Source organism: Malaclemys terrapin, chromosome 11 (genome assembly GCF_027887155.1).
Source record: "Malaclemys terrapin pileata isolate rMalTer1 chromosome 11, rMalTer1.hap1, whole genome shotgun sequence".
Taxonomy (NCBI): Eukaryota; Metazoa; Chordata; order Testudines; family Emydidae; genus Malaclemys; species Malaclemys terrapin.
In genome coordinates this window covers 70210092-70227337 of record NC_071515.1, presented here as the reverse complement: position 1 = coordinate 70227337, position 17246 = coordinate 70210092, and the positions used below count along the sequence as shown (strand labels likewise).

Genomic DNA, 17246 nt, shown 5'->3' with positions numbered 1-17246 from the left:
AGTGCAGTAGTGCTTGGCAAATCCTGCCAGTCTGTAGCAGACTGCAGGATTTCACTCCCATGCCAGTACAGTCAGCATATGATAAGTAGATAAGATCCTTAAACTCCTAGTTATGTACTTGTGTGGGTGGGATGGAAGTTGCTTCTCTCAAGAAAATTTCTTACTGACCCACTGAAATAGCAGTTTAGGTAGATGTTCTGCATGTGGTTATTTTATGTAATTCTCCCAATCTTGTGCCATAAACTAAGGATCCATTGGGGCAGTAATCTATAGGGCCAAAATTCGAGGCAGTCATGTAGAGTCTGGGCAAGCCTGAAATGGTGCTAGAGCTTCCAATCTTGTTTAGCCAGAGAGAATTCCCCTCATGAATCATGCTGACATTTGAGGGGGTAAACACCCCAACATTTAGAGTGGTTCAACTCCTACTGTATTATTTATTAAGCACTGGGAATGTGTTTGACATGCTGTACAAGAGCGTGCAGGCAGAAAAGGCCTGGAGAAAACTTGCAACGTGCCCCAAAACTTTGGCTTGGATGCGTGCTCATCCTTTCAAGAATGGGCTACTCCAGTGTATTTTAACACTTTCACGAATAGTAAGGACATAATCCTGCAAACACTTGTGCACTGGTCTTCAAGGATTATTTAATGAGGAACTGTGTGCCTCCTGAGTCAGTATACAGCTCAACAAAATGGCAGTGAAACTGCATTATGGTCTTGATGCTGCAGATGGGATCTTTGGGCCAGTGGAGCTCTACTGAAGTTAATGGAGCTGCACACAGGTGTAAGGGTCTTCCTGCATTGATCCAACTGCAGCATCAGGGCCTAGGTTTGGAAACTATCACGCTTGCTAACTGCTTATCATATTAGTGGAATAATCAAACCTCATACTCACATCTTAAGGTTTTAAGCTGTAGAGGTCACATAAATGGCAATTTAAGGGCCTAATCCAAAGCCCACAAAAGTCAGTGGAAAGCCAGACACCCATTATCTTCAGTGGTGTCTAGAGCAGACCCAAAATTATGTGTGGTTGGGTGGGAGGAAGAAGTTACAGCTGCTTTAGACAATTTGTTTTGTAACTCCTATAGTGATGTGTTTTTATATGTCAAGAGTTCCTCAAGCCTGAGATGGGTGCTCTTTGGTGTGATATTTTTGTTAGACTGAAATCAAAATAAATAGGTATCCAATAAAACTGAAAAATTGGTCAAAGGAATAGAGAAGTGAAAAGGCTAGACAGATTTAAAAAACTATAATAAATCACTTACAATAATTAACCAACATCTTTAGGGCATTTACCTGCATAGTTCTGAGTTGAAGGTAAAGTTAACGGTTTACCTTGAAAATTTCGGTCTTGTCTTCAAATATCCTAGCAATATATTTATAGTCAGCGTAAGCCCAATATTTGGAGGAATCGTAACAACTGAATGGTCTAGAGACACAAGTAGGCTGTCCAGAAGTCCAGGCCAAAAACTCTTCAAGTGTAGCTTCCACATAACTACACTCGGTTTCAAATTGAGGAGCTGGAGCAATATAAGAAAAGACAACATTACATGCATACTGAACACAGCACTATAAAAATAGAGATAGGGTGAAGCAGTTTAGCAGACGAAACAATAACTTTGTCTCAGCTTGGCCCACGGATTAAATGCAATATAAAATCCGAAGTGAAATTAGCTCGGTTGCCTCACCCCAACACACAACTGAAAATAGACCACATCGCCAAGCTCATGACTAATTTAACACAATTGACAGTCAGTCTGTCCTTTAATTAGTCTCTCTCCTTAAAGGTTCTCTCTCACGTTCCTCCCACCACCACCTTTATTGAGGCTTCTTTGATTATGGAGCTGGACTCTAACTTTTCTCCTCTTATCTAAGGGAATAACTAAATCAGCACCATTTTACAGAAGCAGCAAATAGTGGATCCCTACACATGGCCAATAATCCATCTGAAAGGCTGTCACTATTTTTCAGCACTTATGGATAAAGCATCTTGCAGCATCCCCTGCCAGCCATAAAAGATTCACTAGGACCATTACCCCAATTGAAACAAGCGTTCTTTCCTCAGGAATAGATATACAAGATAGGCAATTTTTATGTATAACAATTTTATGGTATTATATCACAAAAAAAGGATTTAAAGTACTTCCACAAATGGGAATCAGCTCGCAAGGCTGAATTCACTGAAGCTGACAGAATGGCTGTTTGGAAATTCAGTGAAAAACGCTCTGTATCTAACTCTGTTTGGGAAACATTTTAAAAACTTTGTTCAGGATATAAAGTACAGCCACAAAGATCTATGCTATAAATGCCCTGGAGTCCTCATTGTGCTAAGAGAAAAGGGATCATTAGCCCATATGTGCAGGGCTTCTGGAAAAAGGCTTGAATTTTGATTCAAAATATCGCACAAATACACCCATCTCTCTGCACAAAATCCTATTATGTTGATCTCTGTGGCAGAGAACAGTGGCAAGAGGAAACATACCACAACAGAAGCAACCAAAATAAACAGGTGGATCAAGTCTAATTATTACAGACAATCCATATGGCCAAGTCAGTAAAGATTTGCGTAGGGGATCATCAACTGAACTTGAGCTCTTAGCATGACGCTGTGGCCAAAAGGGTTAAAGCATAAACAGGGGAATCTTGAGTTGGAGTTAGGGAAGTTGTTATACCGCTGTATTTGGCTCTGGCAGGACCGCTGCTGGAATACTATGTCCAGTTGTGGGGTCCACAGTTCAAGAAGGATGTTGATAAATTGGAGAGGGTTCAGAGGAGAGCCATGAGAATGATTAAATATATGCCTTATAATGATAGACTCAAGGACCACGATTTATGTCACTTAAGAAAGAGAAGGTTAAGGGGGTGGCTTGATTACATTCTATAAGCTACATGGGTAACAAATCTTTAATAATGGGCTCTTCAATCTAACAGAGAAAGGGATAACATGAGTCAATGGCTGGAAGTTGAAGCTAGACAAATTTAAACAGGAAATAAGGTTTCATTTTTTAACAGTGAGAGCAATTAACCACTGGAAAAACTTATCAAGGGTTGTAGTGGATTCCCCATCACTTACAATTTTAAAATCATGATTGGATGTGTTCCCAAAAGATCTGCTGTTGGAATTGTTTTGGGGAAGTTCTATGACCTGTGTTATACAGAAGGTCAGACTAGATGCCCACAATGGTCCCTTCTGGCCTTGGAACGTATTAATAAAAAGCTGTTGTGTGTGGAGTGGCTGAAGAGGATGTTATCCAATCCCAAATCTGGGGTAGGCTGCAGTGTAGCCGTGCTCTGGCTGCTATTCCAGCCTTTAGTTTGAAATAATGTCCACAGTACCGCCATGCCTTGTACACTGGGATTCCTAGCCAATGGATTCATGTAACAGCGGAGTCAGAGGCCCAATCCTGAACTCTTTCCCTCACACAAGTGTATTCAGAGCAGACATGGAGGTCACCTCCCCACTGCACAGGTCCCCTTGCACAGCTACTCCGCCTACAAACATGTGCCCTGTGCAGTCCCACGGCACAAAAGCCTTTGAGTGGGCTCTGTGCTAATGGGTGAATTTGTCCCTTTGGGTGAGATTCTGCAAAGCACTCAAAGTTGGCTAACTCTGCTCCCATTGAACTCAATGGGGGATTTTTATCATTGACTTCAATAGGAGCAGAGTTAGGCCGATGCTGAACATGTCTGAAAACCCTTAGCAAGTAAGATGGGGGGAAAAATAGAACCTGGGGGTTGTAACAACTGTGTGATCTGTTAAGTCACCAGCATCATCAGTTCTGTTAACCATACCATAAAGGTTGGCACCATTACAGAACAGAGTATTGTAAGTCTCCACTGCACAGAAGACGGAGGGTACTGAATCAGCATGAACACTGGTTTTACTATCATTGCCCTCTTGTCCCAGGAAGACTGTGGTACACTATTTTAGGTCAAGGTCAAGTAGCACGGGAAGGCCTACATTGTTGTTGCTGCACCATAGTGCACATCACCTTTGGCTTATCAGAGACCTTCATTTCCCATCACAGCTAGTCCTGCCAGCTTCAGATATACTCATCCAGAATGTAAAATGAAAAATTCCATACTGTACTATAACCATTACGGATGGAAAAAATGACTACAGGCTGCCTGAATGGCAATGAAACAGCAGTAATTTAACCTTGAACAACTTTCACATAGCTGCTTAATAAGGGAATCCTTTTATTCTTGCACAATAGTAAGAGCTATGGGGGAATTCCTCATTACTCTGATTTTGCTATCATGGCAATTCCCATACAGTCTCATACATTTGTTCTGATTTCCTTTGGGCAGGTGATCAGCTCTCTTAGGGCTTGTCTATACTACTACTTAAATTGATGACAAGTATCAGAGGGGGAGCCGGGTTAGTCTGAATCTGTAAAAAGCAACAGAGGGTCCTGTGGCACCTTTAAGACTAACAGAAGTATTGCAGCATAAGCTTTCGTGGGTGAATGCCCACTTCATCAGATGCAAGTTACTTAAATTGATGTAATGTGTATCGCTCTGGGGTGTGAAAAGGCACCCCTCTGAGCAACGTAAGTTAGATCGACTTAAAACAGCGTCTATGCTCCGCTATGTCAGTAGGAGATGCTCTCCCACCGACCTAGCTTCCAATTCTCATTGAGGTGGAGTAATAGAGCTGACGGGAGAGCGCTGTCCCGTTGGCACAGCATGTCTTCACCAGACGTGCTCCAGCAGTAGTGAAGACAAGCCCTTACAAACTTGCACTGTCACCCTGTCATTTTCTACTGTAGTAGTGTTGGTAGCAGCTCTCCGTCCAGCTTATTTTCAAGTTTATTGGCTAAGAATGTCAGATAAGCTTAGTATTTAGCAATATATAACTTGGCTTGGTGCTATATAAGGGCTTCCTCCAGAAATCACTTTTCCTTGCATAAGAATTGCATTGAAGACACAAGAACCTCCCCCCCATCTTAAAATCTTATATCTGATTCATCCTATGTGTTGCAGTCCAATGCTGCCTTCAAATATCCAGTCATTAATGCAGTGCACATCATTTCGCTAAAGGATGGGCTGATATAAAAATTATATAAAAGGTATCAGAACTATTGAAGGCAGTTCAGTATCTGAATTATTTTGATGAGACCAAAGAGTGCTCATGATACTGCCTGTTTTATGAGATAAGATAGAAGCAACTATTTTAAAGTGAAGAAATAGGGTATTTCTAACTTCCCATGTATTACACAAAAAGCTTTATTTGGAAAATTCCAACTATGAACAGTAAATCCTGCAGACCATTGAAGACTGTTGTTTCTAGGCTGTAACTTCCTCAGGGCAGGGATCTTGGTTTAATTTAGATTTGGTTCAGCATCAATCACACTGTGGATAATGAATAATAAACAACAAAAAAACAAGTATTTAGAAATCTAGAAAAATGGAGATGTCTACTGCAGCCTGTATGCAAGTGTCAGTGATCAGAATTGGAAAGCAAGAACATGAACAGGCTTCTGACTATTTAGTGACTGAAGATTGAAGAATTTTAAAAATGAGATCATTCTTAGAGTAAACCAAACAATTCTAAACTGGGCTAGCAGTGCTGTGCATTGGACAATATTGGAGTTTGATGCCTGTCCCTGATCTCTCATTCCCTGCACTAGTGTTGTGAACTCAAACTTGCGAGTAAGATGGAGTACTTTGTGCAGAACATCAGCTCACCTACCTGCTTAAGCACTGGCATTGACAGAAGGCTGAGAAGGGACACAAGTCTTCAAATATGTAAAAGGTTGTGATACGGAGGTTGGTGATCAATAGTTCTTCATGTCCACTGAGGGTAGTACACCTCTACCTTGATATAATGCTGTCCTTGGGAGCCAAAAAAATCTTACCACGTTATAGGTGAAACCGTGTTATATTGCACGTGCTTTGATCCACCGGAGTGCGCAGGCCCCTCCTCCTCCCCCCGGAGCACTGCTTTACCGCGCGGTATCCGAATTTGTGTTATATTGGGTAGCGTTCTATCGAGGTAGAGGTGTACAAGAAGTAATTGTTGTAATTTGCAGCAAGGGAGATTTAGGTTAAATATCAGGAAAAACTTCCTAATTATAAGGATAGTTAAGCACTGAAATAGGATTACCTAAAGAGGTTGTAGAAACCCTGTCGCAGTAGGGTTTTAAGAACAGGTTAGACAAATACCTATCAGGGATGGTCTAGGTACATTTAATCCTGACTCAGTGCAAAGGGATGGACTAGATGACCTCTTGTGGTCTCTTCCTGCCCCACATTTCTATGATTGTATGATACCAACTGCTGTTTCATTCAGAAGGATGGTGTCTGCAATGCAGGGCCTCTTAGTAGAAGTAGGGGAAATGCAATACCCGAAGGCTCCAATAAAGATGCATGGCTCCACCTTTTTATGTATTTTGATTTACCACCCTACCAAACATCCATCCACATCTCTAGGGATCTTAATTATTTAAAATAACAATCCATGCAGAGAATAACTACTTAGCAGTATAACAAAGCGCACTCACACTCACATACCAAAATTCAATAAAATATCCAGGAATGTAAACATCCAAAGAACAGACCACCACATCCAGCATCCCATTATCACCCAAGCCCTCAGCCTTCCCCCAAAGCCTTAGCAGATGGTGTCATGATTACAGGGCAAGCTGCATTTCACTTCCCTTCATAGGCCCCCTTGAGTGCACCCCTCAGGTGACAGGCTTGGCTTTCACCTCTCTTGAGGATGGAATCCCACAATTCAACTACTCTTGGACTGAATCTCTGGGTTGCAGCTCCGCCATTTCCCAACTGCGTAATACAACAGGCCCGGCTCTAATTTGGTGTCTGCAAGAAAACTTTTCTCTGGGAGTCTATGGCCTACAGTTGATTAACGGGACCCAAAACCAGCTTCTCATATTGTTTATTCATCCCAAGGTATCGTAGCAAGCAGAGAAAAGGGTTAAAACAATGGAAGTCTATACGCATTTTGTCTCACCTAAACTTTATCCTTTCCTTGCAAGTTTTGCTAAGCTCCCCTGAGTCCAGCTATCTCCATCTCTAGGGTGTGGGAGAGAGAGACTGCGAAGCTACATTCTCTCAGCATCTCTCCACTGCAATCAGGAGGTGTGGTTGCAGCAGATGTAGTAATACCCAAACTAGCGTTGATCTAGCTAGATTAAAGCTAGTTTGGTATGTCTATACATCCTGCAACCACATCTCCTGATTGCAGCGCAGGCATATCCTGTCAGACACCAACCTTCAGCAGCTGCTACTTACTCCCCCCACCTTCCTATAGGCCGGTGGTTCTCAAAGCGGGTCTGCCGCTTGTTCAGGGAAAGCCCCTGGTGGGCCGGGGCGGCTTGTTAGCTGCGGGAAGCGGCGCGGGCCGAAGGATGTGCTGGCCACCCTTCCGCAGCCCCCATTGGCCTGGAGTGGCGAACTGCGGCCAGTGGGAGCCGCAATTGGCCAAACCTGCGGACGCGGCGGGTAAACAAACTGGCCCGGCCTACCAGGGGCTTTCCCTGAACAAGCGGCGGACCGGCTTTGAGCGCCACTGCTCTAGGCAGCGGGCTTTAACGGTTTAATGTCCCTTTGATCCTAAACTCTGGCCTTGAGAAAATAATGCTATTAATCTGGCTGGAGCCAGGCAGGTAGGCATTTCCTGATCAATAATCCCTCGACCACTCTTGGTATTCTCTCTGGATGAATCTTTGTCATTGTTTTATTCCCTGCTTGTTCTTTCCTAACAGCCTCCTTTGATATAACTTTGTGTAGTCGGACAGAATAATATCAGCAAGTAAGCTGAGGCACCAATCATATTCATACACACAATACAGATATCTCACTTGTTCTCCACATCTGGTCTGTGGAATGTGCACTAAAGATCAGTTGGCAACTGGCTATTTCAGACCAACAGGAAAAGCAAGTGCAGAGCTAAGTGCTTGCAGCAGCTCCCTCTCCTTTATACTGATTGAGTTTCAGTTTGAGGGCCGCCACAAGCTATAGCTTTGACTGTGTTAGAAGATAATATAGGTGGTCTCTCAGGTAGGCAGGTCCCAGGCCACTTAGAGCTTTATAGATCAAAATCACCATCTTAAACTCCTGCCAGAAACCAACAGACAGTCAGTGCAGTGATAATACTGTTGGCTTGCAACAAAATCCCCCTTTAAAAAGAAGGTTACTCACCGTTGTAACTGTTGTTCTTCGAGATGTGTTGCTCATATCCATTCCATTAGGTGTGCGCGCGCCGCGTGCACGATCGTCGGAAGATTTTCTACCCTAGCAACACTGGCGGGTCGGCTGTGGAGCCCCCTAGAGTGGCGCCTTCATGGCGCTGAATATATACCCCAGCCGACCCGGCACCCCCTCAGTTCCTTCTTGCCGGCTACTCCGACAGTGGGGACGGGGGGCGGGTTTGGAATGGATATGAGCAACACATCTCGAAGAACAACAGTTACAACGGTGAGTAACCGTCTTTTCTTCTTCGAGTGCTTGCTCATATCCATTCCATTAGGTGACTCCCAAGCCCAACTTAGGTGGTGGGGTCGGAGTGAGACATTGCTGTGTGCAAAACCGCTGATCCGAAAGCAGCATCGTCTCTGGACTGCTGCACTAGTGCATAGTGAGCTGTAAATGTGTGGACTGATGACCAAACCGCCGCTCTACAAATGTCCTGGATCGGAACATGTGCCAGGAAAGCAGTCGAGGAAGCTTGGGCCCTCGTGGAGTGAGCGGTGAGGTGCGGTGCTGAGACACCTGCCAGGTCATAGCAAGTCCGGATGCAAGACGTAATCCAGGAGGATAGGCGTTGTGAGGAGACCGGTGAGCCTTTCATTCGGTCGGCCACTGCAACGAAGAGTTGCGTCGTCTTTCTAAAGTGCTTTGTGCGGTCAATATAGAAGGCCAGGGCCCTGCGTACGTCCAGGGAATGCAAACGTTGATCCTGGCGAGTGGCATGTGGTTTAGGATGAAAGACCGGGAGAAATATATCCTGGTTGATATGAAAAGGAGAAACCACCTTAGGGAGAAAGGCAGGATGTGGACGAAGCTGCACTTTATCCTTGTGAAAAACTGTGTAAGGGGGCTCAGATGTAAGCGCCCTGAGTTCAGAAACACGCCTTGCTGAGGTGATGGCTACGAGGAAGGCTGTCTTCCAGGATAGGTACAGAAGTGAACAGGTGGCCAGTGGCTCGAATGGAGGACCTGTGAGCTTGGAGAGAACCAGGTTGAGGTCCCACGTCGGGACAGGCTGACGTTGTTGTGGGTACATCCGGTCTAAGCCCTTGAGGAATCTAACGACCATCGGGTTAGAGAATACCGAGGACGCGAGTTCCCCTGGGTGAAAGGCTGATATAGCGGCCAGGTGAACTCTAATTGAAGATATCGCCAACCCCTGCTGTTTTAGGGAGAGGAGATATTCCAAAATGAGAGGAATGGGTGCCTGCAACGGGGACGTGGCTCGTTGTTCGCACCAACAGGAGAACCGCTTCCACTTGGCCAGGTACGTGGTGCGTGTTGAGGGCTTCCTACTGCTCAGCAGAATCTGTTGGACAGAGAGCGAGCATTGCTGCTCTGCCTGGGTGAACCATGGAGCAGCCACGCCGTGAGGTGGAGTGATTGCAGGTCGGGGTGACGCAACCGGCCGTGGTCCTGAGAGATGAGATCCGGACATAACGGAAGCGGGATCGGAGTCTGAACCGAGAGTTCCAACAGTGTGGTGTACCAATGTTGTCTCGGCCACGCTGGAGCGATCAGAATTACCTGTGCCTGGTCTCTGCGCAATTTGAGAAGTACCTTGTGGACCAGAGGAAACGGAGGGAAGGCATAAAACAGGTGGTCTTTCCAGGGAAGGAGAAACGCATCCGAGAGGGAGCCCGGAGCTCGACCTTGTAGGGAGCAGAACACGTGGCACTTCCTGTTGTCTCGAGATGCAAACAGGTCTATCTGGGGAAACCCCCACTTCTGGAAGATGGAATGTATGATGTCCGGACGGATAGACCACTCGTGCGTCTGGAAGGACCTGCTGAGTCGGTCCGCTAGAGTGTTCTGGACTCCAGGGAGGAACGATGCCGTGAGATGAATTGAGTGGGCGATGCAGAAGTCCCACAGGCGAATGGCCTCTTGGCATAGAATTGACCAACGTGCTCCTCCTTGCTTGTTGATGTAAAACATGGCCGTGGTGTTGTCGATGAGAACTAACACACAACGGCCACGTAGGAGATTGAGAAATGCCTGGCACGCCAGGCGCACCGCCATCAGTTCCCGAACATTGATGTGCAGGGCTAACTGGGGTGCAGTCTACAGGCCCTGGGTATGGTGTTCGTTGAGATGGGCGCCCCAACCCAGAGATGAAGCGTCTGTGACCAGGTGCAGAGAGGGTTGTGGGGTGTGAAAAGGGATCCCCTCGCAGACCACATTGTGATCTAGCCACCAGGTGAGGGAGGTCAGGACCGAGTTCGGGACCGTGACCACCATGTTCAGGCTGTCCCGATGTGGACGGTATATTGATGATACCCAGGTTTGAAGTGGGCGAAGCCGAAGTCTGGCATACCTGGTTACGTACGTGCAGGAAGCCATGTGGCCCAGCAGGGTAAGGCACGACCTCACCGTGGTAGTTGGGAAGGCCTTGAGCCCTTGAATGAGGTTCTTGATGGTGCCAAAGCGGTTGTCTGGCAGGATGGCTTGTGCACGTCTGGAGTCTAGAACTGCGCCGATGAATTCTATTCTCTGGGTAGGTTCTAGAGTGGATTTGTCCTTGTTGAGGAGGATGCCCAACTCGTTGAATGTGTGCACTATTATGTGGACGTGAGCTTGAACTTGCTCCTTGGTGCGACCGCGTACCAGCCAGTCGTCTAGGTACGGGAACACCTGTATCCCTTGTCGACGAAGGTACGCTGCCACGACAGCCATACATTTCGTGAACACCCTTGGGGCCGAGGATAGGCCGAAGGGAAGGACTGCAAATTGGTAGTGCACCGTGTTTACCACGAATCGCAGGAAGCGTCTGTGAGGTGGGTAAATTGCGATGTGAAAATATGCGTCTTTCATGTCGAGGGCGGCGAACCAGTCTCCAGGATCGAGGGAAGGGATAATGGCCCCCAAAGAGACCATGCGGAACTTCAACTTTACTACGAATTTGTTGAGTCCGCGCAAGTCCAAGATGGGCCGCAGACCTCCTTTGGATTTGGGGATCAGGAAGTAACGGGAATAAAATCCCCTGCCCCTTAACTCTATCGGAACCTCCTCTATGGCCCCCATGGCAAGGAGCGTAGAAACCTCCTGTATAAGAAGTTGCTCGTGAGAAGGGTCCCTGAAGAGGGACGGGGAAGGGGGGTGGGAGGGGGGGATAGAAGAAAACTGGATAGCGTATCCCCTCTCCACCGTGCGGAGGACCCAACGGTCCGAAGTTATAAGGGACCAAGCACGGTGGAAGTGGGAGAGGCGATCCCGAAAGGAGGGGTCTGGATCCTGGGGGATGACTGGGGCGCCGTCCTCGACCGCACCTTCAAAAGTTCTGTCTAGGACCTGAAGGTGGTCTTGGTGGCCCCTGGTTCTGACCGGGTTGAGGGCCAGCCCATCTTCTCCTACCACCTCGCCCTCGCCTTCTGGCAGGGTCCTGTCTCTGACGAGGTGGAGGGGGGTAAAAACGTTGAGGCTGGGGCCTAAATGGTCTGCGCTGGGGACCCGCAACATGCATCCCCAGGGAGCGCATGATTGTCCTGGAGTCCTTGAGGCTCTGCAATCAAGAGTCCATCTTCTCCGAGAACAACCCCTGTCCTTCAAAGGGCAAATCCTGTAGGGTTTGCTGTAATTCAGGGGGCAAACCCGAAACTTGGAGCCAGGAGGTCCTTCGCATAGCGATACCTGCGGCCAGGGTTCTGGCGGCCGAGTCCGCTATGTCCAGGGAGGCCTGTAAGGAGGTCCGAGCCACCTTCTTACCCTCCTCAACCAAGGCCCCAAACTCTTCCCTGGACTCTTGGGGAACCAATTCCTTGAACTTCCCCATAGAGTTCCAGGAATTAAAGTTGTAGCGGCTCAGGAGCGCCTGCTGGTTAGCCGCTCTAAGTTGCAGCCCTCCAGCTGAATAAACTTTACGGCCAAACAAATCGAGTCGCTTAGCCTCCTTTGATTTGGGCGCTGCAGCTTGTTGACCGTGGCGCTCCCTTGCATTCACTGATGACACCACCAGTGAACACGGCTGGGGATGGGTATACAAGTACTCGTAGTCTTTGGAAGGGACAAAGTACTTTCTTTCCACCCCTCTCGCTGTAGGTGGGATAGAGGCAGGGGTTTGCCATATCGTAGTTGCATTCGCCTGGATCGTGCGGATCAGGGGCAACGCCACTCTTGATGGGACATCCGCCGCGAGGATATTTACAATGGGGTCCTGCACCTCCACTATCTCCTCCGTCTGTAGGTCCATGTTACGGGCCATCCTACGTAACAGGTCCTGATGAGCTCGAAGATCTATTGGGGGTGGACCTGTGCACGACGTGCCCGCCACTGCCTCATCCGGAGAGGAAGAGGAAGATGCCTCCGGTGGTAAGGGATCCAGGGGAGGAACCTGGTCTCCCTGTTCCTGGGACGGAGCATCACCTGCCCTTGGGTCCGGGACGTCAGGTGGTGCAGATACAGAGGCCTCCATGCCCCCTGGAGGAGGGTGAGAGATGGTGGACTCTGGGGCCCTTGTATCAGAGTGACCCGAGCGAGAGGTTGTTGGAGCCCCTTGCGCCTGGTGGTATGCCCACGGAGTCCAGAACGACCAGTGAGATGGGCCATGGTCAGGGTCCTCTGCTCCCTCTTGCCAATGGCCTAAATCTTGCTCCCCGGTTTGCCCCTGAGGGGGGTATGCCGATCTTGACAAGTCCTCAGAGGAGCGAGACACCGATCTCGATGGCCATGGCGGTGCCGACTGCGCCGAGACAAATCCCGTGGGATACGGTGCCGTACGGTGCCGGTCTAGAGATGTTCTATCTCTACGCGGTGCCGGCGATCGGTGCCGAGATCGCGATCGGTGCCGATGACCTCGCCGGTGCCAGGAGTCGGACCTGGATCGAGACGATGACCTGGAGTAGGCCCGGTGCCGGGAGCGGCCTCTCGACGTCGAACGTCGATCGTACCGGTGCCGAGAACTACGTCTCGACGTTGATCGGTGCCGACGATCATAACGGTGCCGAGATGTAGAGCGGTGCCGCGATGATCTTGGCCGCGAGTACGACCGGTGCCGAGGTGATATCCGGCGCCGGGACTGCGAGCGGCGTGGGGACCTGCTTCGGGACCTGGACCGGTGCCGTGGTTCCAGCCCTTGCGATGGAGGGCGCATCAAGGCAGGTTTTCCCCTAGATTGGACCGGGCGAGTCAACGGTGCCGACGGTGCCGGTGGTTGGGGCGGTGCTGGCTCCGTGAGGGCGATCAATTCTCTCGCCGTCGCGAAGGTCTCCGGTGTCGACGGGAGGCACTGTATCACCGCCGGTCTCGGTGGTGATTCTGTCTGCACCGGACTCAACGGCCTCGGAGCCGGAGTCGACGGTGCTGGAGGCACCTGTTTTCGGTGCTCCACAGGTGGACGCGGCTCTACCCCCGGCACCGGGGGAGCCGGCGTCTTCGGCACTGAGGTCCCCGCCTTATGGGATTTTTTATGTCCCGGGGATAGTGAACGGCGCCGAGGCACTTGCTGTGAGTGCGGTGCCGATGGGGTCCGGTGCCGTGGAGGCTTGTCCGACGTGGTCGGCATGGTCGGTGCCGCCGGGGCACTGCGCACCGAGGTGCTAGGTGCCGGGGCCTGACGCGCCGATGGAGCGTCTGGGCTAAGTGCCGCCTCCATAAGGAGTTGCCGGAGTCGAAAGTCCCGCTCCTTCTTGGTCCTCGGTTTGAAGGCCTTACAGATTTTGCACTTGTCTGTTTGATGGGACTCTCCCAGGCACTTCAAACACGAGTCGTGCGGATCGCTTGTTGGCATAGGCTTAGCGCAGGAGGCGCACTGTTTGAAGCCGGGAGCCTTGGGCATGAGCCCGGCCACGCGGCCGGGGAAAAAGGGGGAGAGAACCCCCTGAATCCCCTTTAACTATATAACAACTATAAACAAGTGAATAACCAACTATATACTATAAACAACTAGAACTATAACTGTAACTGTGAATAACTGGATAAGCTAGGGAGAGTGGAGAACAGCTACGCCGCGCTCCACAGTTCCAACGACCGTCAGGGGCGGTAAGAAGGAACTGAGGGGGCGCCGGGTCGGCTGGGGTATATATTCAGCGCCATGAAGGCGCCACTCTAGGGGGCTCCACAGCCGACCCGCTGGTGTTGCTAGGGTAGAAAATCTTCCGACGATCGTGCACGCGGCGCGCGCACACCTAATGGAATGGATATGAGCAAGCACTCGAAGAAGAACAAGTGATTTGTCTCAATCTGAAACAGCTTCTGAATGGATTTCAGGTGTAACTCCAGGTTGAGCACATAGCAATAGTCTAATCTTGAGGCAATGAACATAGACAATATCTGTGTCCGAAATAAATGTTTGCAACCCTCTAGCCAGGCCTGGATGGAAAATACCATCCTGGCTGTTGTTACGCTGACCACTGATAGGATCATCTAACACCACCATTATATTGTAAACTAAGGTGACTAATGGCAGGTGAACACACTCAATCAGAGGGGCCAATATAATCTTTGCTATATCCTCCAGTTCCTCCCTATAATCTATAGTACCATCAGCACCTCATTTTTGTCTGGACAAGTGATCCTGGATCTGGATAACAGTGATAGGAAAGAAAGGGCCAAAAACACCCCTCAGAAAAACAATGTTAATGCACAAGATAGCAAACAAGCTACTTATTTCTAGCAACACCATAAATATATTACATTATTTTAGACTCTTAGGTGGCTTATCTAACAAATTCTTACAATGTAACACTTTCTGTTGCAACAAGATCCTCACTTAGCTACAGTACAACCCCAGAGGGCTCTACTCATTTTCTTAAAGACATTTGCAACCTCTATTAGCATATAACAGTGTGGTTCTGGAGACAAAACTGATTTCCTAGAGACTGGTTGTCTCCAGGGATCAGCAATGAAGGGCAAGACATACGAGGACTTTAATCTTAAAATATGAAGACTCTAACTGTTTTGAATCCCTGATGACTGAAAGTTGTTGTTATACAAGGACTCTTATCAAGTAAGTTGGTGTCAGTCCAATTCTTGACAGGTGTTCACAACTGGAACTCTAGTTGCCAACCTCAAGAAAGATGCCTAAGATTTGACAGACACTGAGACTAAATTACCCTTTCATTCCTATTGGTGCTTCCTCCATGTTAAGGTGGAAGTACATTAACAGAGCATTGTGGAGAGCTTCACGGCCATTGCCTGTATTGTGCTAGTTTCCATTGGTATCAATATGGTACCATCTGTGAAATGGCAATGATAATAATAATAGCTGCTTAGATAGCACTTTTTATCAATAGATCTTAAAGAGCTTTATAAATGAAGTCAGTGTCATTATTCTCATTTTACACATGGGGAAACTGAGGCACGGGGGGGAATGACTTGTTGAAGGTCACCCAGCAGGTGGGTGGCATAGCCAGGAACAGACTAATACCCAGGTCTTCTGCATATCAGTTCAATACTCTCACCACTAGTCCACATGTCAAAGGGGTGAAGAGAAGATTAATTCTTGTTTGTAAAGTGCTTTGAAAACATAAAATGCTAAGTATTACATATCTGGCAGTTCTTGTCTTCCACAATAACCCAACATAGACTTTGTCAATTCCATGCTTGTTAGTATCTCATTATACTGGTTACATATTTTTATCTTCCTGGTGTTGCTTTGACTCATTTAAAAAAAAATATTAAATCTTCCTAATTAATTAGCTCGTGTGTGTGAGACACTGCCCTCTACTGGATAGACTCAGAACTGTTTAATTATGTCCTGTCTGGACCGGATTGTAACCACAGACAGTAGCCGCTAAAAGGCTGCGTCATTCCACCCCTCCTCCCCACATAGGGGTAGAGCTTTGGTTCTGCCCTCCCAACACAATGGCTAGTGCAGCTGCACCTTTGAACTGGGTGGGAGGGTGTACGCTGGAGCAGGCATAGGGATGGAGAAAAGTATATCGCACCCCCTTAGCAGGGAGAAAGTAGGAGGCAGGCTGTGGCTTTGACTCACAGCCTACTTTTCAGTCTGCTATTTAGGCAGGGTATACATGGGGCTTTCGGCAAAGCCACAATTGACTCAAATCATATTCTTAGAGCAGGAGGTTCTGTGTTCTAGGCTCTATGCTGTCTTGAAGCTCACAGTGGCTATGGCAAATGCTTTTATTAACACTTTGTACTTCTATAGCATCTTTTATCAGAGTATCTCAAAATGTTTTAACAAACAGTAATTAAACTCCCTATAAAACAGATGAGGATTACCTCCATTATACAGATGAAGAAACAAACAGGTTGGTTAATGGCATGACTTTCAAATATGCACAGCCCAGCAATTCCTATGGGGATGCTCAGCACCTCTGAAGATCTAAATCATCACTTACCATCTAAAACATCTAAGTGATTTAGGGATGACCACACAGCAATTATGTAACAGAGCCAGGAAAGGAAACCAGGATTTATGATTCTCAGAAGTCAGCTCTAACCATTAGACTTACTGATCCAAATGTTAAAAGGGGAAGAAAAAAAAAAAAAAAAAGAGAGCCAGTGAGAGAGAAAGATGAGACATCACTGGCTAAAACAAACCTCCCATTTCATTCCTCTCACCCACAGTCTTTGTTAGATGTAATGTACTGTGAAAAGAACATTTGGCATGAAAGCATTGCAGAGGATTAAGAAGGATATTAAACAGAATTTCTAAATGTAACCTAATGCCATCTAAAATCCTACCTGCGTCCCTTTTCTTCATTCCCATCCTAAACCGTATTGTCCTTCCATCCAACACCTCAGAAAGATATTTAGCATTCCAATATAGTACTGGCCAATCGAAAACCATGTTACAAAACACTGCAGGTTGTTGTAGACACATCACAATTTCCTTGGCTTTCTCTGGAGTAAAAGGTTTGACGTCTTCACCTTTGGAAAGAAACAAACAGTTGTAGAGAGGATTTCACACAGTGTGAAAAACACAAATTACTAATATCTCCCTCGATGATGGCTGATTTTTTTCTATGTACTTGTTATATTTGTTTAATGAAAATTCTATTGCAATTCCTGAGAGGTCATATCCTATCCTAAATTAGAATTTAAAGAGGTACATTAACACCCAGAATACAAACACT

The 17246-nt window shown here is 47.4% G+C and overlaps 1 protein-coding gene across 3 annotated transcripts in view; it reads right to left on the bottom strand.

Annotated features, from left to right (window-relative positions):
* Positions 1-17246, bottom strand: part of HSPBAP1 (HSPB1 associated protein 1) — a 63703-nt gene that overhangs the window by 23859 nt on the left and 22598 nt on the right. For all 3 annotated transcript variants that reach the window (XM_054044656.1, XM_054044658.1, XM_054044657.1), the window contains exons 2-3: positions 16855-17040; positions 1333-1517 (exon numbers count right to left, since the gene is read on the bottom strand). In XM_054044656.1, coding sequence (XP_053900631.1) covers positions 1333-1517; positions 16855-17040 — 371 coding nt within the window. The remainder of the gene's footprint in view (positions 1-1332; positions 1518-16854; positions 17041-17246) is intronic.